The following is a 24,366-nucleotide window of genomic DNA, read 5'->3' as shown; positions in this document are numbered from 1 at the left end:
TGGATTGGGTGGTCGAGAACTGGCAGAAGGGCTCGATTCTCGATACGGTGGATGCCGGATTGGGAGGAGAGTACGCAACGGAGGAGGCGGAGATGGCGCTGAAGCTGGGGCTGACGTGCTCGCACCCGCACCCGTCGGCGCGGCCGAGCATGCAGCTGGCGGTGCAGTACTTGGAGGGCCGGGTGCCGCTGCCGGAGCTGTCGCCGGCTTAGCTCAGCTTCACCAATCTATGATCATTACCTCACAAGGAAGGTTTTGATGATTATGTTGTCTCCTATCCATCTTCCGTGCCGAGGTCATCTACTCTCTCCGGAGGAAGATGAATGAATATTAGCCATGTATGGATCGGATAGAGAGAGCTTAATTCATACGAAGAAATTAAGATATCTTTGGACTAGTGTTTAAAAGTCGAGGAGCCGTGAAAAAGTAAAAAAAGTTTCTGCCAAATGGCATGCCAAATAGATATATTGCTTTTAATTTTGTTTGTTGATCTCTTTTATTTAATTGATGAGATTGTGGCAAATTGAGCATTTGGAGTTAATCTCGCTGGATTAATGCCGACTCTAAATGCTTGGATTTTGGTTAGTTGTTGGTACAAACCACTTTTGCCCGCAGTTTCTTAAGTATTTTATTTTGAATACTTATGCCTTTTTAAAATGCTTATCTCTACTTAATTCATAATTTTCTATGTTTAAAGTTGTACTTTGGATGGTTTATTTCTTGGTTACTCATGATTTCTTCATGGGGTGATAATGGAATTTTTGCTGAGACGATGTTATAGCTGTCCATAATCATATTTGTGATTTATATTTTTCTTTTTGTTTTTCTATGAACAATTAAACGTGCACTGTGTATATGTTTGTAAATTTAATTTATAATGATTGATTGTAAAAATATTATTCCATTCTTATTTTTGAATTGTTGGGTGTGATTTTTTATTCTTACTTTGTTGTTGCTTCGAGACACACCTTTTCACATAACTTCTCTTCACACATTTTTTGGTGAAAAGGCGCTTAATCGAAAGCAAACCTTCATGAGACCGATCTTGTCAGAAGCTAGCAGGAAAGAAATAGCATTACTATTGGGGTAACTCTCTTGTGAAGCTCTCTCCCCCAACAACCACTGTTTGGTATTCAAAGCATCTTACCTTATAAGACATTTTGTAGAACTACTATTATATTTTACTCTCTCTCGCTCTATGTACATAGAGAGAGAGAGAGAGAGAGAGAGAGAGAGAGAGGGGGTAGTATGGTGCCTCCATTATTTATTTTTTAAAAAAATAAATTTTGCTGAAAACGTAAATAATTAATTAGTGTTTAAATTTGAGATTTCAGATACCATCCATCAAGTCCTTTAGCCAACCATCAATCGTACATAGGATAGTTGATTAAAAGTTTGATGGTTGGTGTTTGGTATTCCAAATTTAAAATCTAATTATTTTGTTATCCCTGCTGACTTTATTATTCAAACATAAACAATACAGGTAAAATATTACCTTTCTGAAAACTCTAAATATATATATATTTAACCCAAGAAGTCAGAGATTCAAGACTCTTTGGTTTTTTTTTTTTTTTTTTTTTTTTTTTTTTCTTGTTTAGAAAGTACTACTGAATAGCCTGTATGATACCGTGAATATAACATATTTTAATAATAAATTTTAATTAAAATATTCATATTAGTTTATTCTCTTAATTATTAATTAAATAAATTTAAATTAATAAATTAAATAAAATAATGTAAATTGGTTTATATGGCACATAAATTTTTGTAAGAACTTGTTAGTAAATAAATTATTTTATAAAGGCATATATAAAAAAAAGAAAAAAGTTTAAAATTTTTTTTAAAAAATTTATATAAAATAAAAATGCAGTAAATTTAATAGATATATTAAATATTAGTTATTAGTTATTTAATTTTATTTTATAAAATATTTGGTCAAATTTTGTAGAAATTTTAATAAATATTTTGTTTAATTGACTAAAATAAATCATAAAAAATTAAAAAGTATAAAATTCATTTCAAAATAAATTTGAGTGGTCTATTTCAAATCATCTTAATAGTTGAGGGTGTCTTTACACATTTTTTAACAAAACTTTTTATGGTAAAAATGTATAGAAACTTCTTAAACTTTTAGTTTTTTTGACTAAAGTAATTTATCAAAAACTTTATAAATTTTATCAAATTCATTAGTAATTTCACCGCATTTAATAATTTCAATAATCTTTGATCATTTTAATTTAACTAAATATAAAAATTAAAATAATAAGAAATCAGAACTTGAGTGGGTTTCAATTCAAAAAAAATTATAGTTGAGGAAAATCTATATATTTTTACCTACGAAGAATACTATTTGGTGCACTAGATGTATAAATAAATTTTGTGCATTTTATTTTTAAAAAAATCCGATATATAAATTTAAACTCTAATATTTTTTTATATAGAGGCTTTCGATATAAGATAGATCGTATTTATGAAATTATATTATAATTTTTTAGTATTATTTATTAACGATTAGGGTTGGTACGTGTAATATTATAGACCGGGTGTTGACAAATTATTTTTATAGATGTGGAGTGATTTGAGAGGAGAATCATTTCATACGGGGATGTATAATTGTTAAACACCATATTGATAAATCATTGATGTTTCAAATTAAATTCTATAATATTATGTATATAGATTTTTTATATAGTATAGATTATATCTGTTAAATTATATTGTATATTTAAGCTAAGAAAATAAATTAGATGTATATTATATTTTTGTAGATTAGGTGCATCTAATTTTTTTAAAGTGAAAACGGAAGAATCGGAGGACCCTCCAAATCCTTGATACGACCCAACTCTTCTCGTACTATATAGGTAGATTCTGAACGGTTGATGTGTGTACACGTATACTCCAATTGGGTTCCGTTACAATTTTTTCAGTGCCTTCATTCTAACGCAATTGGTTGTATGTAAAGTTAGAGTGGTCAACAAGTTGTCACTGTCCAACTGGCTAATGGTCAACTTAATTTTTTGGGTGTAAAATATAATTGGTAAAAATCCAACATTGTATAAACAGTAGAGGAGCATTCTTCGAAAAGGGGTTTATAGAAATAAATACAATATTCAAACACTTTTAATAAAAAACTTTTTTTAAGAAACACTGAATAAGAGAGAATTTTGACTTGCAGCAAAAATATTTATTTATTTTTATTGTATCAAATATTTTATGGCAATTATTATAACCAAATATAAAAAGGAAGCAACACAGTAATGTATTGTTGCAAAAAGGCATAAGAATTTAATTGCACTGTAACTACTACTCATTTATCGTTTCTTTCGAGTCTACTCCAAGGTTTGCAAAACTGTATATCCATCCATGCTACTGAACTATTCATCTTTCCTCTTCCTTCTTCTTCTTCTTCTTCTTCTCTTTAAGCTTGATGCTTCTTTTCCTGCCGAAGAACGCTTCACCTTCAATGGATTCTCCGGAGCCAACCTCACTCTCGATGGCTCTGCGACCGTATCCTCCGATGGCCTCTTAATACTAACAAACTACACAAACGACCAAAAAGGCCACGCCTTTTATCCTTCCCCTCTCCAGTTCCGCGGCAACGTCTCTGATGGTAGCATCCCCTCCTTCTCCAACACCTTCGCCTTCGCCATCAACCCCGAGTACGCTGACCTCGGCGGCCACGGGATCGCCTTTGTAATCACCCCCTCGACAAACTTCTCGGAAGCCCTATCGGCTGAGTACTTGGGCTTATTCAACATATATAAGCAGCAGCGGCACGGCCACCAACCATGTCGTTGCCATCGAGCTCGACGCGATACGCAGCCCCGACTTCCAAGACATCGACGACAACCACGTCGGGATCGGCATCAACGGGCTGCAGTCCAATGCGTCCCACACTGCTGGGTACTATGAGAATGGTACGGGAGAGTACAGGAGCTTGAGACTCATCAGTGGCAAAACCATGCAAGTGTGGGTCGACTATGACGGCACAGATGCGAAGTTGAACGTTACGCTCTCTCCTGTGAATGCCATTGGAACGTCGACGATGAAGCCTACTATACCACTGATATCGTTCGCGGTCAACTTTTCCACCGTGCTGCTTGATCGGGCCATGTACGTGGGCTTCTCCTCGTCGACGGGCTCCATGATGTCGTCACACTACGTCATCGGATGGAGCTTCGCCATGCACGTAGATCAGGCCCCACTCCTTGACTACTCAAAGCTACCTGCGATCCCCCGCAGGAATTTCAAACGCCGCAGGTGGAGGTCTCTGGGCTTTGAGTTATCTGAGTTTTCTTTATTTTTCATGCTGCTGGTGACCGTTGCTGCATTCGTGGTGGCAAGGCGGCGGAGCAAGAACGCGGAGCTGTGTGAGGATGGGGAGGTGGAGTTCGGGCCCTACCGGTTCTCATACAGAGACCTCTTCCGAGCGACCAATGGGTTCAGTGAGAGGGAGCAACTGGGAGTCGGCGGCTTCGGGAGGGTCTACATAGGAACGTTGCCGAGTTCTGGAGCAGAGGTGGCAGTGAAGAGGGTCTCCCACGAGTCACGGCAGGGGATGAGGGAGTTCGTGGCGGAGATCGCCAGCATCGGCCGCCTCCGCCACCGCAATATTGTGCCGCTGCTCGGCTACTGCCGCCAAAAGGGGGAGCTTCTCCTGGTCTATGACTTCGTTCCCAACGGTAGGCTCGACAAGTACCTGCACTACGGCCCGGACCACAAACCGGCTCTTGGGTGGTCCCAGAGGTTCCGAATCATGAAGGGTGTCACGGTGGGGCTACTCTATCTTCACGAAGAGTGGGAACAAGTCGTTGTGCACAGAGACGTTAAGGCGAGCAATGTGCTGCTGGATGGCGAGATGAATGCCAAGCTGGGAGATCTCGGTCTCGCGAGGCTGTACGATCACGGCATTGATCCGCAGACGACCCACGTAGTGGGGACGTTGGGTTATCTCGCGCCGGAGCTTGCCAGGACGGGGAGGGCAACCACCGCCACCGATGTCTTCTCTTTCGGGGCTTTTGTCTTAGAGGTCCCGCGAAACAATTTTCTCCTCTCCTCCTTTATGAAGCTAGCTTACACTGCCGGCCAGCTAGAATTATAATAACCTTCATGTGTTCAACACTGATCATTAATTTTTGAATTCGAATTTTTTTTTTTAAATGAAATTTTGCAAAGACCTTCAAACAGCTATTTTCCTCTATCGACCTGAAACTGCTAGGTAGGGATCGAATAACATAGTGCATACGTTTTGATATTTTATATCCAACAGGTTGTTTGCGGGCGGAGGCCAGTGGAGCAACCGATGGTCGCCCGGCAAGGCGAGCAATTCATGTTGGTGGATTGGGTGGTCGAGAACTGGCAGAAGGGCTCGATTCTCGATACGGTGGATGCCAGATTGGGAGGAGAGTACGCGAGGGAGGAGACGAAGATGGCGCTGAAGCTGGGGCTGATGTGCTCGCACCCGCACCCATCGGCGCGGCCGATCATGCGGCTGGTTGTGCAGTACTTGGAGGGCCACGCGCCCCTTCCGGAGCTGTCGCCGGTTTATCTCTGCTTCACCAATCTCTCATGTCACGCCCCGGGACCGGCGGAGGCCCTCCCGGTAGCGTGCCCAGACCNTCCCTGAGGGGACCGGTCTCTCCTTCCAGGGACCGGTCCCCGAGAGTGAAAACTCTCAGGACTTGTCCAGAATTCCAGTTTTCGAACTTTTTAGGTCGGAAAACATTCTACGACCCTCCACCAAGTGTGGAAAAGCTCGAAACACATCCAAACACTCGAACCTCGCAATTTGCAAAGGTCCAGTGTGTTACATCTCATTACCTCTCAGCGAAGGTTTTGACGATTATGTCATCTCCTATCCATCTTCCGTGCCGAGCGCATCTACTCTCTCCTGAGCAAGATGAATGAATATTAGCTTATATAAATATCGTTCTCTATTAGTTTATGAAGAATAATTGTTGTTTCGCATTGTTTAATATGATATTAGAGGAGAAAGTTCTGAGTTTGAGTCCCGTTAAACTTCTAACATTATTTAATTTAAGTCCACGTCCTTAATTTATTAAAGAAAATCTTTTTTTTTTTGAGAAAAAGGTAGCACACTATCCACTTCATTCATTTCGAAAATAAACTTGGCTACAAACAGTGAAACAACATGGCCTCGAGAAGGAAAAAAATAACTTAAAAAAAGAAGAAAAGAGAAATAACAACAAAAGTAATCGACAGATAACTCAGCTCAACAAAAGTCTCTCCACTCTCTTATCAACTCATCAATACGCCCGACTATAAAGAAAGGGTCAGCATAGTAGTTTTTAAAAATTGCATTATTTCTTTCCTTCCAGACTAGCCACCAGTACGCTGCTACGGTAATTAGATCCTACAGAATCTCCTTCGGTCTAATATTTTTGGTCAATTTACTCTAGATCGTCAGTACGTCCTCCACTGTATGTAAACACCGGATGTCCTCTAAGGTTCGAAAAGCATAAACCTAGTGTACACATCCTATATGAAGGTGGTCCATTGTCTCCGTAGCTTCACCACAGAGGACACAAAGAGGATTACCCAACCATCCCTTTATCAGTAGATTATCAACCGTGGGGATTTTCTTTTTAAGGGATAGCCATAAGAAATTTTAACTTTTATAGGTACTTTAAGTTTCCAAATGTGTATCAGTATAGTATCTTGGATACTTCCCCTTCGAGTCACCAAATAAACCGATTTAACAGAGAACATATTTCCTGCATTCCATCTCCACCAAACTTCATCATGTTTATTTGTCGTCTGAAAGGAAGCCAGCATATCCTTGAATTCCCTAAGTCTCACATGGCCATTCCAAACCCTTGTTCCAACTCCTCTCAAAATTTTTCGCCATCTCCATCCGTTAGGCGAAAGACACTCTTTAATAAAAACTTGCTTTCTAACAACCTTGTCATATATGTCTGAAAAATGTGTCTTCAAAGAAACTTCGCCACACCATCTGTCCGGCCAAAAGTCGATGAGCTTTCCATCCCCAAGTTCGTATTACAATCCATATTTGAAAATCTCCTTTGTGGACAACACACTCTTCCACCATTGGGAAGCATGTCTGAAAGTTCTCCCTTTGTTCAATGGTCTCCTTCTAGAATAATATAACATTCTAAGTAAATTATTTCATTGCAGGTTCCCCTCCGTAAATAGGCGCCACCACCATTTATTAGAGAAAATCTTGAATCCAGATTTTGACGTGAGGGATAGTCTCAAATCCAGTCATTGACGTGAGAGGTAATATTAAATATAAAAATATTATTTTTTACTATTAAGTTTTTGAAAAATAATAGTTGTTTTGCATTATATAATAGTAGGAACATTCCATCCATACTTATTAGACATAAAAATATAAAAATATCGTCCTCTATTAGCTTAATTTTTAAGAGAATAATAATTATTTTGAATTATTTAATAGTGGGAACATCCCACCCATCCTTATACACCCGGAAGGAGAAGTTCTACACTGTCACGCTTGCACCACGTCATCAATAACAAGCCAATCACATTTCTTCTTTCCAAACAAAAGTACAACAAAAATATTTTTTTACAATCATGATGGGACATATATCTTTAAAAGAATTTATTTGATTGGTTTGTGACGCCATGTTACTAATATACCCGGTGTATTCTAGAATTTTTCCGCTCGAAAGGTGGTCTATATAAATAGCATTTTTTTTTTATAATTTTAACGTACTCAGACTACTTCAATCATAGGCCATTTCAAAATTTCCTCCGATTTTTTTTATCCAAATTAACTTTTCCTAAACTTTTGAATTAATTAATTATCGAAAAAAATTTAAAAATTATTAAATTTATTAATAATACTTATTAAATTTCATAATTTTAATTATTTGCTACTAATTAATCATCAATAACTAACTAATCTTTCGAGGAAAGGGGTGAACAATTACAGACCTTTCCATCTGCTCCTACTATTGTTAAGCTCTGTATATTTAACATGTTCAGCTGATGTTAAGCCTGTTGCAGATAGATTATTCTTGAAAAAATAGTAGATTTTTAAGGAGAGATTTTTCCCTCCTCATGTTCTTTAGTGCCGTATCGACTAAGAATACGATTAATCCTCATACACATATATATTATACAACGATTTTTCCTCATGATAGCTTAAGCTTTTGGCTTATTCGAGTTTTTTTACTCTAAACTCTATTGTGTTTTTTTTGTAGAATGTACATAGCAGTCAATTACTTTGAAAGAGTGTACAACTCTGAAAGTAACAAGGATATTAATTAATGTAGGGAGCAATTATATTCTAAAGGTTTGAATTGTGTTCATATGTGCACTCCACTAATTGCGTTCATTTCACACAAGGCAAAAGTATTTTACGGCAATTTATTCTACTCAATTTTGTTGTCATTTCCGTTAGGTCAACATATTGTCACTGTCCTAATGACGCAGGGTCAACTTAAACATTTTTAATAAATAATTTTTTTTTAAGAAACACTAAATTGGAGGAATTAATCCCAATTTTCTTTGTGACAAAGATTTCAAATTTGTTTAGTTTGTCAAATTGTTATTAAAAATTATAAGGAAAAATCGTATGCTGTTGCAAAACGGAGTTATGTGAAATAAATAAATACATTATAACATTTACTCGTATATTGCTACTTTGAGACTGGATTGAGGTTAGCATAACTGTTTGTCGATGCTACCGAAGCTTCCATCCTTCCGCTTCTCTCTTCTTCTCCTTCTCATTCTTAAGCTTGTGGCATCTTCTCCTCCTGAAAAAGAATTCACCTTCAATGGATTCTCCGGAGCCAACCTCACCCTCGACGGCATCGCGACGGTGTCCTCCGACGGCCTCTTAATCCTAACAAACACAGCAGAGAACCAAAAAAGCCACGCCTTCCATCCTTCTCCTCTCAGCTTCCGCCGCAACCTCTCCGATGGTAGTATCGCCTCCTTCTCCACCACCTTCATCTTCGCCATCGTCCCGACCGAGAATGCCGGCATCGGCGGCCACGGGATCGCCTTTGCAATCACCCCCTCGACGGACTTCTCTAATGCCTTATCTGCCCAGTACTTTGGCTTATTCAACATGAGCAACAACAGCGATGCCGCCAACCATATCGTCGCTGTCGAGCTCGACACGATACTCAACCTTGAGCTCCAAGACATCAATGACAACCACGTCGGGATCGACATCAACGGGCCGGTGTCATACAGGGCTCACACCGCCGGGTACTACGCGGATGATACTGGAGAGTTCAGGAACTTGACCCTCATCAGTGGCAATGCCATGCAAGTGTGGGTTGACTACGATGGCCCAGATGCGAAGTTGAACGTTACGCTCTCCCCTGTAAACGCAATTGGAACGCCGAAGACGAAGCCTACTAAGCCGTTGATGTCTATCACAGTCAACCTCTCCGCCGAGCTGTTAGACTTGCCCGTGCACGTGGGCTTCTCCGCGGCGACGTACCCCCTGATGACGTCGCAATACGTCCTCGGATGGAGCTTCGCCATGAGCGTAGATCAGGCTCATGCCCCGCCCCTGAACTACTCGAAGCTGCCCGCGATCCCCCGCACGAATCTCAAAGGCCATAAGTCGAGGGCTCTGGGCTTGGGGTTGGCCGTGGCTTCTTTAGTGTTCGTGCTGCTGGTGACGTTTGTGGCGTTTGCTGCGGCACGGTGGCGGAGCAAGTATGCTGAGCTGCGTGAGGATTGGGAGGTGGAGTTCGGGCCCCACCGGTTCTCATACCGAGACCTCTTCCGAGCCACAAACGGCTTTAGGGAGAGGGAGCTGTTAGGAGCCGGCGGCTTCGGCAAGGTCTACAGAGGAACGTTGCCGACTTCACGGGCAGAGGTGGCGGTGAAGAGGGTCTCCCACGAGTCACGGCAGGGGATGCGGGAGTTCGTGGCGGAGATTGTCAGCATGGGCCGCCTCCGCCACCGCAACATCGTGCAGCTGCTCGGCTATTGCCGTCGCAAGGGGGAGCTTCTCCTGGTCTACGACTTCGTCCCCAACGGTAGCCTCGACAAGTACCTGCACTACGACCGGGCTCATAAGCCTGCACTCGGGTGGTCCCAGAGGTTCCGGATCGTGAAGGGTGTTGCGGCGGGACTCCTCTATCTTCACGAAGAGTGGGAGCAAGTCGTTGTGCACAGAGACATCAAGGCGAGTAATGTACTGCTGGACGGCGAGATGAACGCCAGGCTGGGGGATTTCGGTCTCGCGAGGCTGTACGATCACGGCACCGATCCGCAGACGACGCATGTGGTGGGGACGACGGGTTACATTGCGCCAGAGCTCGCAAGGACCGGTAGGGCAACCACCGCCACCGATGTCTTCGCTTTCGGAGTTTTCATCTTAGAGGTCGTGTGAAACAACTATTTTTCTCAATCAATCTTATATAAACTGTTAGTTAGAGGACGAATATCGTGTTGTGAGTTTTAATGTTTCATATCCAACAGGTTGCTTGCGGCCGGAGGCCGGTGGAGCAACCGACGGTGGGCTGGCAAGGGGAGCAATTCCTGTTGGTGGATTGGGTGACCGAGAACTGGCGGAAGGGTTTGATTCTCGATACAGTGGATGCCGGATTGGAAGGAGAGTACGCGAGGGAGGAGGCGGAGATGGTGTTGAAGCTGGGGCTGATGTGCTTGCACCCGCACGCGGCGGCGCGGCCTAGCATGCGGCTGGTCGTGCAGTACTTGGAGGGCCGTGCGCCCCTCCCAGAGCCGTCGCCGGCTTATCTCGGCTTCACCAAACTATCATTGCCTCACAATGTTGGTTTTGATGACTATGTTGCCTCCTATCCATCTTCCCTGCCGAGTGCATCTACTCTCTCCGGAGGAAGATGAATATTAGCCATGCATGGATAAAATAGAGAGAGCTTCATTCCAAGAATAAGAATTGGTTTAAATCCACTTCGAATTGTAATTTTACGACAATTCTAATCGAATTAATTACTATCTATTTTTGAGTCGTTTTATTATTGATTCCCCTGTATGGTTACTTTTTTTTTATTATTATTATTGTTATTATTGTAGGGTTTTTGGTCGGCAGTAATTGATGAGAGGGTTATAGGGACGAAGAATTCATCATCTACACTCTCTCATTATAAAATAAAAAATATATATATAAAAAAAAATTTTGAATGGTTTATTTTATAATAAATTAATTCAGAATTCAGATTTTAATTTGGCCATAATTTAATTAGGCCATTCCTATTTCATAATGAAATGAAAATCGAGAACATGATCCCTGTAAAACAAACAACATCAAAATTAATGAATCTTTTTTCTATTTTTGAATTTAAAAAAGGTGAATTAAACAAGTCCTTAAAGGAGTGGATAAAAATTGAGACCAGTTATTCGCCTGCCGAATAAATATGTGGTAGTAGTTGATGATAGGCTAAGAATTAGATTTATTAATCTTGGTACATACTAATGTTTCTATAGATTGATATATTTCCTTTTTCTTGACATCTTTTATCTAAAATTTGCTATATTTCTTGTTATACTTTTGTAATGGTGGAGGGGATCAAACACTAATCATGGTCAAAACACGTGGATTGTGAATAAACTTGTAATTGGTCGTGTGAACCAAAACCCTATTAATAAATAAGAACATATTCCCACTAGTTTCCAACAAGTATAAGCTCGTACACATTGAGTATACCCTATACATGTATTATTATAAATTCTTATTGAATGAGACTGCCCCTGGCCTGTAGGTCCTGACACGAGTGATACGAGGTTAGAATTCTAACTCTTCCAGAAGAAGAAAAAGAAAAAAAAAAAATCCTACTGAGCTGAAATTAAATCGTTCATTATCGATTGGTGGAATAAAATCGTTCATTATCAATCTCACAATAAATTCTAACAATGAATTGATCTCAATTGATTGAGTCTTTCATTCTCAATCTGAATCCATTAGCCCTAACCAGGTTTCAAAAATAAAAAAATGATAGACTCGAATTTTTTTATTTTTTTTAGTTGACTTAGCTCGACTGAGTCTATTCGTTAATTCTTAGTAGACTCTATCAGGTCTCACGGGATTATCTTAGACCGGACCCATTCTGAATGTATCTCGATATTATCTGAACCAAGTTAAATCCGAGTAGAATTTTTTTTATTTTCAGACGCCGCGACTTTTCTTTTTTTTTGCTTTTCTCTTTTCTTTTCTTCTCCGACTCTTTTCCACCGTCTCCGACGACGACGCCTCTCTCGTCCTTCCCCGCCTTTCTCATCTCTCCTTCTCCCTCATTCTCTGCCGCCTCTAACGACGATGCATCTTCGCTGGCGCCGACGTCGACACCGTGGAGGTCACTGCAGCGCTACAGGCTCGGAGCGGGGGTCCTTAGTGGCGTCGTTGCCGGCACCGTGGCTGTTGGCAGAGAGGGTGACAAAAAAAAATTATAGAAAAAACAGAAAAAAAATAAAGATAAAAAATTATATAAAAAGAAGGATGAATATGAAATTGCATCGTTAACTGCAAAAAAAATTATAAGTTGCACTACTTAAGATGTAAACTGCAGCTTTAAGATAAAAATTACACTTTTTAAATAGAAATTACACTCTTTGAGAGATATTTACACCGTTTCTCTTCTTATTGCACTCTTTCAGATGTAAACTGCATCCATTAAGATGAAAGTTACACTCTTTAAACAAAAGTTGCACTGTTTCTCCTCTTGTTGCACCATTTCTCCTCTTGTTACACTGTTTTTTATCTTAAACTGCACCCTTTTAAGAGATATTTATACTGTTTCTCCTCTTGTTGCACTGTTTCTTCTCTTGTTGCACAATTTCTGTGTAAACAAGAGGAGAAATAGTGCAACAAGAGGAGAAACTGCACTGTTTTAAGAGATATATCTACTGTTTCTTCTTTTGTTGCACTGTTTCTCCTCTTGTTGCACCATTTCTGTGTAAACAATAGGAGAAATAGTGCAACAAGAGGAGAAACAATGCAATAAGAGGAGAAACTGCACCCTTTTAAGAGATATTTATACTGTTTCTCCTTTTGTTGCACAGAGAACAGAACTGATTAATACTGGTGTAAGCAAACCGAAATTGCTGCAAGCAACTTAAAGGAAACCGGGTAAAACAAAAAGGTGAGGAAAAAAACAGGAATCAGACAAGGCTGTTCGAGGACGTTGAGAGGTATTAAGCAGAGAAGCAGAAGCGAAGGTATTAAGCAGAGAAGCAGAAGCGAGGAGGGGAAAAAACAGAAGCAAGGAGAATAGATAACACAACAGCAAGGAAAATGTCCGAAGAGCCCTGTCCTCAAATTCATTTCCCTGTAGTTCAGTGCATGGGAGAAATTTGGGAATCTGTTAAGGCGTCCAAAACAATAGCCTTCAGCTCATGCGGCAGAACATATATATTTCAGAATTGATGCGCACACGCACACATCATACACTCATATACATGCACACACGCACATATAAATGATACACATCTTTGGGAATTAGAAGTAACGATATAAATGCTTGGAAATTCTTTGAGAAAAAGCCATAGATAACCACATCAAATTAGAAGAAATGCTATACATGTTTGGAAATTGAAGACAAAAAAACATGGGCAAATGCATCTCTCTACTCAAACCCGACACAAATCTCTTAAGAGTGGCGACAAAAGAAATGGACAATGACTGACCCCACATAAGTTTGAGAAGCATGAAATTTTTTTTTTTTTTTTTAACAAAAATGAGCTCAGATAGTAAGGACATCTTCATCCTCTTCATAATATAGTCAAGACTTTTTGCCCACCTTTTTACCAGGGCTTTATATAATTTCCCAGCCTCTTTTAGAAGGCCTTAATTTCACCATATATTAATATTGCCACATAAGTCGTGCTGCATCATGGAAATGCAAGTGGTCCTCAACGCCATCAAGTTTAGGAGCAGGTAAAAATCAGCATACTTTATTTAGAAACAGCATCAAGTTTAGGGGCAGTGAAAATTAAGCATACTTTATTTAGCAAGGAAATACTGCAAGCTGACCCCAAGGCTATCAAGTTCAGGCCTTTCCCATATTCCGAAATCATTTGAGGGGACAAAACACCCACGTTTTTTTTCCCCAACATTTGGAGATGGCGCTGGCGATGGCCATAAAGGCTAGGTTTTTTAATATTATGTATCATCATTGCTCAATTACTTTTTTTGAGACACAAAGCATCCAGTTCTTTTATGCCACCACTTTGAAGAAAGAACAATATTTAAACTATCTTAGCTGAGTTCCAGCGAGGGGAAACGGATTAAATTAAGGGAGCAACATTTTACATCACTTACTTGCATAGAAACCCAAAGAAAATAGGCGATACCTTTCTCTGGAGAAAACGAGAAGAGGATAAAACATGTGACGGGATGAGAGGCAGCTCTATCATACAAAAGGAGCTATTTGGGCTTCCTAAACCTAAACAGGACAGAGCGCAGAACTAAGTAGTTGATCCCAGCGGCTCTATAATACAAAAGGAGCCGTTTGGGCTTCCTAAAACTAAACAGGACAAAGCATAGAACTAAGTAGCTGATCCCACATCAGCCGGGTCGCACGCTACAAAAGGTTGGGAAGGACGAAGGCGATTGATTGTAGCATAACAATCATCGAGTTCACGGCGCAATCTAATCTGCTCATTTATAGCGTCAGCTTTTTCAGACACTACAGCTGCATAGGAATCTTTAAGGAGGTTGTGCTCAGACCTAAGGCCTGTGAGCTGCCCAACAAAATCACTATTCTGGAGAGCAACAGCATCGTACAAGTTCTTATATAAGATGAAATCATCATAGTTTGCATCCTTTATCTGCAAACCAAGTTCCTCCTTCATCCGCTGGATGGAAACTCCTGCTGCATCCTCCCGAGCTGTCATATAATCGGTAGATAGAGAGCCCCAATTGCGGGCCACCTCAATTACAGAGCCACCGCGCACAATCGTAAGATCGACATATGCTAGAAACCAACCCTTCGCAGCAATAGTTACAATACAGTCGGGCGTTTCAACACCCAACTTACTGGATATCTCACTAAGTAACATAGTGTACGAAAGCTGAACTACCGACATCTCAACAACTGCCGGCAAGACAAAGAACAGAGTCAATGCAAAGGAAAAATTATTATGCATGCTTAGTCAGATAGAGTAATTTCTTTTTGGCAAGAATAAATGACTGACAAAAAATACTCACCCAACCAACCGCAAGGAATGTTAAGCCGAAAATAACAGAGAGGGCATTTTTTTTAATCATCGGGAAAACAATAGCAGAGAGATCGCAAGAGCCGAAGTATGTAAGCAGGGATCTTTAAAAATCTTCCCAAACTTTGTTAACAAAAGCAGATAAGAAGGAAGATAAGTTAAATGCCCTCTCTGTTAAAACTTTGTTGAGACATTTACCGAGCCAACAGTCCAAGACATTAAAAGGCGAAAAAAATGTTTTTTTTAAGCTTTTAGTCCAAGACATTAAAGGGCGAAAAAAATATTTTTTTTAAGCTTTCTTAACAGGGGTAAATTGCAGTTCCGGAGCCATCATCAGAATTCCAAGCAAAAGGCCTCAGTAAACAGATGGCTGTAACCAATTAATCAGAAGCATCCAGTTCTTTTTTTCTTAAGTTCTTTCAATCACCGAACAGGATATTTCAGCTTAAATTTTTCTTGCGAAAAGCGTTTTGTGCTTGACCCAAAGAAGACCACGCACAAAACCGAGCCGACAGTCCAAGGCAATAAAAGGCGAAAGAATGTTTTTTTAAAACTTTCTTAACAGGGGTAAATTGCAGTTCCGGAGGCATCATCAGAATTCCAAGCAAAAGGCCTTAGTAAACAGATGGATATTTTAGCTTAAATTTTTTTTGCGAAAAGCGTTTTGTGCTTGACCCAAAGAAGACCACGCACAAAACCGGATGCAGTTTAAGATAAAATATAGTATAACAAGAGATCTTGTTTTGTCAAGGATGTATGAGTTTCTTTGAATGCTTTTTTGAACTCCCTATATGATAGCCTTTGGAATACAATTCTGCATTGAGTTCCTCTGAATGCTTTTCTGAACTCCCTATATGACAGCCTTTGGAATATGAAAATCTTTTAAGCTAATACTAAGATCATCCAAAAACAGTTTTTAAAGTTTTTTTCCAAGGAAGAAGCTACCGGAGGCTCTTTAGAAGCCACACAAAGGAGCTTTATATGCGATGAACTCCGCAATTGGCTGCTTGATGCTTTTGGGATGGTTTTCAACTTGCATTTCCACAAACTGGTTCTGGGTGTATCTTGTTTTGTCAAGGATGTATGAGTTTCTCTGAATGCTTTTTTGAACTCCCTATATGACGGCCTTTGGAATATGAAAATTTTTTAAGCTAATGCTAAGACTATCCAAAAACAGTTTTTCCCCACATTTCCACAAACTGGTTTTGGGTGTATCTTGTTTTGTCAAGGATGTATGAGTTCTTTCTGAACTTCCTATATGACAGCCTTTGGAATATGAAAATATTTTAAGCTAATACTGAGACCATCCAAAAATAGTTTTTACAGTTTTTTGCCAAGGAAGAAGCTACCAGAAGCTCTTTAGAAGCCATACAAAGGAGCTTTATACAATTTTCATGCTTTTCCCTCTCTCTCTATGTTTATATATATGGACTGTTTATTCCTTACTTCCTTTTGCCATCTTTGCCTACAGGAATGGCTCCCCTCACACTTTAATAGATTCAATGCTGTTATCTGCTATGTACTTTGGTCCTGTTATCTACTGTTCATTTTCTTTTTTTTAATTTGCTTTATTTATTTATTTATGCTTTGCATGCTGCTTTTACCCTCTTTTTCCTTTGATGAATTTCCTAATAATTTATCTTCTTCTACTTTGTACCTATTTTGCATGCTGGTTTTTTTCTTTCTTTTTCATTTGATGAATTTCCCTGCTAATTTGTCCTCCTCTACTTTGTTCCCATCGTATTTTTCAGCTCCACCTTGCTCGCATTTTTAAATAGTTTACTTAGGAGTTATGTCTTTCCTATGGTTTTTATTGTCCCTCCTCTTGTTGGCACCTTATTTATTAATCTCATGTTTAAGATGGTATAATTGGGTGAAAGAGGCGACGATGATTTTGCATCAAAAAAAGAGCATAGAAAATGCTTCATGCTTTTCTGGCATAGCTTACTTTCTTTTTCCCTTTTCCCTTTTCCTTGCTATGATTTTTCAAAAAAATATATATTTCTTTTACATCTTTTGTTTAGCATATGCTCTACTTCTCCGTTGCTTCAGTATATTGTTGTTTTACCGACATTATTTTCTTCCGTTTTCCTCTTCTTGTTGCTTTCTAACTTTCTTGCTTCTCTTTCAGCCTATGATGCTAGGTTGAGGAAAGTGTCGCAAGTATTGGCTTCGAACGTGTTGAGGTTTGGGCGAAGTGGAAGTTTGGGCGGCGTACTCATAGGCACCCGCTTCCTCCTATTGTGACCCTCAGTGATTGCGCACATTTCCCTTCAATGGTGATCTACTGTTTGCCAACCTATTCCCTATCATTGTTGCGTTCTTTACCTCTACACGCTTTCTCTTTGTTTGGTTCACTGTTTTTCCTACTCCTGCCCTATGCTTATGGGCAGTTTTTTCCCTGTCCTCTTTAACTGCGTCCTCTTCTTTTCCCATGCACAATTATAATATGAGTCATACTATTGTTTGGTACGATTCTGACTTAATTAGTTTATTAAATACAAGCTTCCTTTAACAAGTTTTGTGAATATTTATTTGTTATTAATTTGACTGTAGTAAAGTTTTCCTACTCTAGATATTTCTATGTGCTTGGTTTGGTTATACTTAAGCTTACTATGCGTACCTTTGTTTGAGATTGGGTGTTGATACATTTTTATTATACTAATATTACTAGATTTGGATTATTTCTGGCTGTTTCTTTACTGTTTTCTTGCTCTTCTTTAAGGCTATGATGATAAGTAGAGGGAGGTGTAGAAAACATTTCTTTTGAAGGATGGAAGTTTGGACGGCCTATTTATAGGCAACCGCTTCTTGCACCTGTTATTCTTTGGGATTGCGCACATCTATCTCCGATGTTAATCTATTGTTGATCTATTACTATGCATTCATTTCCTTAGCGTTCTGGTCCTTCGATGATCTGCACTTCCCCTCCCTGCAGTGATCTGCTGTTCATCGCACTGCCGTTTGCTTATGTGCAGTGCTGCTGAATCTACTTAACTGAGCCTTATTTTTTTGGGTGTTTTCCCACAAAAAGAAATATATATATGTTCCGTTGAGCAAGGTTGGCGATTGACAGATAGGTTGTGAGCAACCGGTTTTGCAAATATTTGTTCGTTCTTTATTTCTCTCTCGAAGTTTTGTTCTCCTCAGATATTTCACTGTACTTTGTTTGGTTTTACTTTGGCTTACTATTTGTGTCCCTGTTTGAGATTGAGTATTCATACATTGTTATTTTACTAATATTACTTGATTTCGTTTATTTCTTACTATTTCTTTATAGTTGTCTTGGCCTACTTTAAAACTGCAATGATAAGTCAGTTCTTACTATTTCTTTATAGTCTTCTTGGTCTGTTTTAAAACTGCAATGATGTGAAATCCTGCTGCCTTAGTTATGTTCGTTTTGGTTGTTGAACTTCAGATAAATTAGTTCACCTTATTAGCAACACTCAATAAACACTCAAGTTCAGCGAATGTTAATTATAATATTGTGAAAGTAGCTGCATAAAAGAGGTGGATTCTTTGTGACCTCAAATGATTTGCTGAGCAATGATGATACGGAATTGACAAAAGGCTAAGCTTGATGGGCTTGGGGCAACACTTGAGCCAATTGTTGGTTAAAAAAATAATATCCAATATGTGATGATGCAAAATGGTTTGTTTGGCAATTGTGATACGGAATTAAAGAAAGTCCAAGCTTATGGTGATACGGAATTAAAGAATAGGCAAGCTTGATGGCCTTAGGGCAACACTTGCACCGGTTGTTGGCTAAAAAAAGTGCATCACATATATGACGATACAGAATTTTTTTTAAAAAAGCTTGATGGCCTTAGGGCAAAACTTGCGCCAATTGTTAGCTAAAAGAAAAAAAAGTCTATTGACTATGTGATGAAAAGAATGAAGATGTCCTTACTATCTGAGCTCACCCGACTTTTCCAAAATCTTTTGGAATCACTAAATATCCATTTCTTTTTGTCGCTACTCTTTATGCTTAATTTGCAAGTATTCTCCAGAGCGACCTGCATCTTTTACTTTCTTATTCGTATTCTGCTGTTGTACATCATGAGTGCCATAGTTTTTTTGTTTTTCGTCGGTTTACTGTGTTTGATTCATGTTAGGAATTGTACAAGGTAAATACTGCGGGTGTATGTAAATATGGTTTTCCACTCATTTCATGTTTAGTGGTCACACTCATGATTCAAAAGTATATTGAGGAGGAAATTTTGTTCGGGTTTGCAATAACTATGACCAAAATTAGTTGGCTATGCTTTCTTTGCCTTTCTATAATAATACCTTGATGGTTCATTCTATTTGTTTATTCTAAGTTTAACTTAAGTAAAGAAAATCTCTCAGTTTTATGCTTAATTTGCAAGTATCCTACAAAAAAATGCCACAGTTTGTTTTTAATATCAGAATTTATACTTGCCATATACCCTGTTATGCAGTTTGTTCTTAATATCTGGTCAGTCCTTGGTGGGATCGGCTCAGCTGAGTTCCCTGCATTTTTTTCCCCCGAAAGCTTTCTAACATGTTTGTCATTACTTCTAATATATTGTGTTTAGTTCTTAGCTTTTGTATCCCCCACGAATTGCACTAGGTCATCTGAAAATAATGGGCCGACGATTACTTTGTTCCCCCGTTTGTCTTACATATGTTGGCATCATTATACAGTGCTTTTAGCTCAGTCCCCTTTGGCAGGTTCAGCACTTTCCACAATTCTCTCGACAAGTAGTAATTGAGTACTATAATATTGCCCTGGTTATGTCATGGTATTAAAATTTTCACTCCTCTTTGCCTGCTTTAATTTAAATTTTTAGAGTTATTTGTTGCATTTTCCTTTAGCTCCAGTTTCTTTGTAGTTCCTAATGCTTCTTGCACTTTGTAAGGACTGAGATTTTTACAATGCAACTAAACTCTCTGTTGATGATATTTATGTGTGTAATTTAATTATATAAGCACTCGTCAAGTTTCAGGAGAAAATGAGCTAGAACGGAGAAGTTACGCGATTATTAGTTTTCACTTAAAGTGAATAGTAACTCCGGTTTTCCGGAGAAGCCACGGAGTAGAGTTGGCTTTCGGCACGTGTCGGACTCCGTTCATAGCGATCCAATAGCTCGTTTTGATCGGTTCAGCTATTCTGGAACCAATGGCACTGACAGATTTCAGATCTGACGCACGATTTTTGAGAAAAAGGGATTTTATCAAAAAGAGGGTTTTCACTCTTTGCTGTTCTTGCATAATGAGACTCCTCGTGCTCTGTGCTTGTGACCTGGTGTTAGGTGAGAGTTGTTTCAAGTACCTACTGGTGGTAGGGAATTCAAATTCGAGTTTGAATTAAAGGATTTCGGGTTTCCACCTAGGCCTATGTGTGATATGTGGATTAGTCGGAGAGAGGACGGATTTTGTCGCAAATCGGCAAGCAAATAGGATGAAACGAAATCGTAGTTTCGATGCCCCCGTCGTGCTGAACGCGATGGCTCGGTCGGATCGAAAATCCGACGGACGGATCTTCAGAAAACGCGAAATGTTCGCTGAGGGGTCGAATTGGCAAAACCGATAATTTTGCGAAAGTCTTAATATTTTATGTACCGAATCACGAGAGATCGGTCGTGGAGGGGTGTACGCGCATATTACACGCGTGATAAGGGACTGGACCGATATTAGAAGGTTTCGGAGGATTAAAATGCATTTTTGCCATGCTATAAAAACTAACTTAGGGTTTCTCCATGGAAACCCTAACCCTAATGGTTGCTCTAGCCCTTGCTGTGCCCCAGTAGAGTCCATCACCCCTTCGGCACCCTGCTATTCCTACCCCGGCCGCCGTCGACCTCCTCCGTCCGCCGGAGAGGGCCTCCATGGCCTTCTCCCTCCAATTTGCCCCGACCAACTCTGCCAACACCCTTGGAGAACCACCACAATCATCAAGTCCTGTTCCCTCTAGCCGAGGTCGACCACCGGCATCATCCCCGCCGACCCCCGCCGCCCGTAAGCGCCGCCGGAACCAAACCTGCCCCGCTTGGTCAGCCCAGACCCGGTTGGGACCAAGCTCGGCCCAGTTTGATGGTCGCGCACCACCACCGCCCTCAATCGGGCGCGTCGACCTCCTGGGTCTCCTGAGACCCTCTGCGTGCCATCGCCGCCGTTCTGGTAGCCGCCGGCCGCCGCGCTCATCCCCTGCAGTCGCCCAGACTAGGGGCGGGCCGAGCTTGAGCCCGCAGCGCCTCCGCGCGTCGCCGCCGCCCACCGTCGGCCGCACCGTCATCCCTCTGCCGTCGGCGACCTCCCGCGTGACTCTCCCGCCGACCCCAGCCGTCCCCGTGGCCGCCGGCCGCCGCTCCCGCTCCCTGTGGCCGCGCAGGGTCTGTGCAGGCCGAGCCACACCCAGCACCGCCGCCGCCGCCTTCCGCCTGGCCGGCGTGAGCATAGGCTCTGCCTGGCAGCCTGCACCCGTCCGCCACCGGCTACCCCGCCGCCGGAGCACCCTGTCAACCGGGATGAGCCCGAGCTCTCCTCGGGTTGTGCGGCTAGGGCATCATCGTCCGCCGCCTCCGCCGCCTCCCATTGTCGGCCGACGCGCGCCCTGGCCTCCCCGCACTGGCCGCACCTTCCCCTGGCCGGCTAGCCCACCGTCCGGCTGCCGCCGGTCGTCCCGTGCCTTACCTTGCTCCTGTGAGTTACTTAATAGCTTTCTGCACCTTGTCTTAGGGTTCCGGTCACTGTTCCGGTGAACGGAGGCCACCCCGAATCTTATGAAGCTGAGCACGATGATCCTGGTTCAGTGTTGATTATCGTGGCCACCTTCATTGGAGTCTGAGAGCTTTGATTTGNCCCGCTCCCTGTGGCCGCGCAGGGTCTGTGCAGGCCGAGCCACACCTAGCACCGCCGCCGCCGCATTCCGCTGCCGGCCGGCGTGAGCATCGGCTCCGCCTGGCCGGCCGCACCCGTCCGCCACCGGTTACCCCGCCGCCGGAGCACCCTGTCAACCGGGATGAGCCCGAGCTCTCCTCGGGTTGTGCGGCTAGGGCATCATCGTCCGCCGCCTCCGCCGCCTCCCGTTGTCGGCCGACGCGCGGCCTGGCCTCCCCGCACTGGCCGCACCTTCCCCTGGCCAGCTAGCCCACCGTCCTGCCGCCGCCGGCCGTCCCGTGCCTTACCTTGCTCCGGTGAGTTACTTAATAGCTTTCTGCACCTTGTCTTAGGGTTTCGGTTACTGTTCCGGTGAACGGAGGCCACCCCGAGTCTTATGAAGGTGAGCACGATGATCCTGGTTCAGTGCTGATTATCGTGGCCCCCTTCATTGGAGTCTGAGAGCTCTGATTTGCAAGATAAGCATGTTCTTCATGCTGTGCACGCAGTCCGCTGAATTTCGTCTCGCTCCCGCGCTCGCCACAGTGGCCGGCCATGCTCCGAAGTGTGAGCACGGCCTCCGGCATGTCAATACCTATCAGCGAGAGTCTCGGCTCGACTCGAGTGTTGTCGGTTTGCGCTATCGGACCGTAAAGTCCCGTAAATAGCATGAAATAATGTAATTTTACGTATTATAGGGGACTTTTGTGCAATTGTACACTTTGTGGCTGCTATGGGTAGTGTGAAAGGACAGCGGGTGACCTCTGGACTAGTTGTCCAAGGCCCCAAGTTTTACGGAAATCAAATGTTGATTTCCGACGCGTTTCTCGGCGAAATCCGCTAACGGAACGCGGGTTCGGTTTGGAATTGTTCCGACGGTGCTTCGTGAGCTATGGTGTAGTCGCTGAGCCTTGTTGGCTGGTCACTCGCGTCATTTCGAGAGTTCAGAAATGACGAGTGAGCGACGGAGGGTTCCGGTGTCGAAATTGACACTTCCAGAAACCCGGATCCCAACAATTATCTACCAATAGTTGTTTGGTTGTGTATCCTTGTGTTTGCTGCCATGTCACACTAAAATAAGTGTTTAGTGGCAGCTAATGACTCGTGGCATGAGTCGGTGCGTTCCGGGATAGTTCGTGGGTCCCGACGGAGTCTCGGTGCGATTTCGGGACTTCCGGCGAGTTACGGTAATCGGTTTTGGGAAACCGATATTCGTGGGTTTTAGTTTGTGCAGTTGTAGAATCAGCGTTTATTGTTTGTAGGTTGGACACTAACCCAGTGGACCCTCCTTAGGTCCGGTTGACGTTCTTTTGCAGTCAGGAGACAGGTGCGACACACATACAGGTGGGTACTTCGACCCATAGTCGGTACAGTGGTGCACGCTCGGTGACGCTTCTTCACCCCTACTGTTTACTCTACCTTACAGTTATATTGAACCTTGCACCTGTATTTATATCTGCATTCCTCTACTCAGTTATTTCCATGTCGATGTTATGCTTAGAAGTAGAGTTGACTTATCTGTTCACTATATCTGTGATTTGGTTGGGCGGTTCCCCTATTTTGATATCTATGACCTATTTGGTCGAGTTGCTACAGTTCTATCTTAACATACGTAGCCGACTAGTTGCTGATGACCTATACGATCGATGTGCCCTGAGGGGCTGGATTGTCGGCTAGTTGCCGATGGAAGATCTTTGAGCATACTACATTGATCGCCACTGCAGGTACGCATTTCACGAACACCAGCGGTCTGATCCACCGCAAGAGGGTGTTCTTTTCCGGAAAAGTGGTTGGATTGCCAACCCGTGAGCCCAGGGGCTTTATTGCGAGGGTATATGCTTCTGACCCAGGGGCTTCATTGCGAGGGTCAGGTACAGGGTGAGCAGTGTGGCATGGGCCTGAGGTCTTCGGACCAATAGGGCAGCGAGATTGGGTACTTTTGAGGTTATCGTCAGTTGACGCATGCATACAGTAGCTGTAGTGTTTATTTCCAATACATCCTTATCTTTTTTTTTTGTAGCTACTGTTTTATTTACCTGCATCTATACTTGTCAGCTCTCTACTTATCAGCATCTTTACTTACCAGCACTTATTTCTATCTAGTTCTCCGTGACTAGTGAGTACCCCTCGCCCTCTCCGGCTTGCGGTACCCACTGAGAGGGGAGACATGTTTACATGTTCTCACCTCCCCCACCATTTTTCAGGTATCGTGGGCGATGAGTAGTGGGATGAGACGTGAGATACGTAGCGGTCGATAGAGCTTCCGACCCAGGTTATTTCGGTTTAGTTATTACCCTATTATTTATGTTGATGTATAGTTTAGTTGATTTATGTGGTTCAGTATTTCATTACGTTAAA

At 41.9% G+C, this 24,366-nt stretch overlaps 1 protein-coding gene across 1 annotated transcript; it reads left to right on the top strand.

Annotated features, from left to right (window-relative positions):
- Positions 3,947-10,839, top strand: LOC109720337 (L-type lectin-domain containing receptor kinase IV.1-like). Its single transcript, XM_020247387.1, has 5 exons — positions 3,947-5,029; positions 5,270-5,570; positions 8,280-8,299; positions 8,672-10,354; positions 10,453-10,839. The coding sequence occupies exons 1-5, from the start codon at positions 3,962-3,964 to the stop codon at positions 10,837-10,839; spliced, it is 3,459 nt and encodes a 1,152-aa protein (XP_020102976.1). The 5' UTR covers positions 3,947-3,961.

This window comes from Ananas comosus, linkage group 14, assembly GCF_001540865.1.
Source record: "Ananas comosus cultivar F153 linkage group 14, ASM154086v1, whole genome shotgun sequence".
Taxonomy (NCBI): Eukaryota; Viridiplantae; Streptophyta; class Magnoliopsida; order Poales; family Bromeliaceae; genus Ananas; species Ananas comosus.
This window is presented reverse-complemented; position numbering and strand designations above follow the sequence as displayed.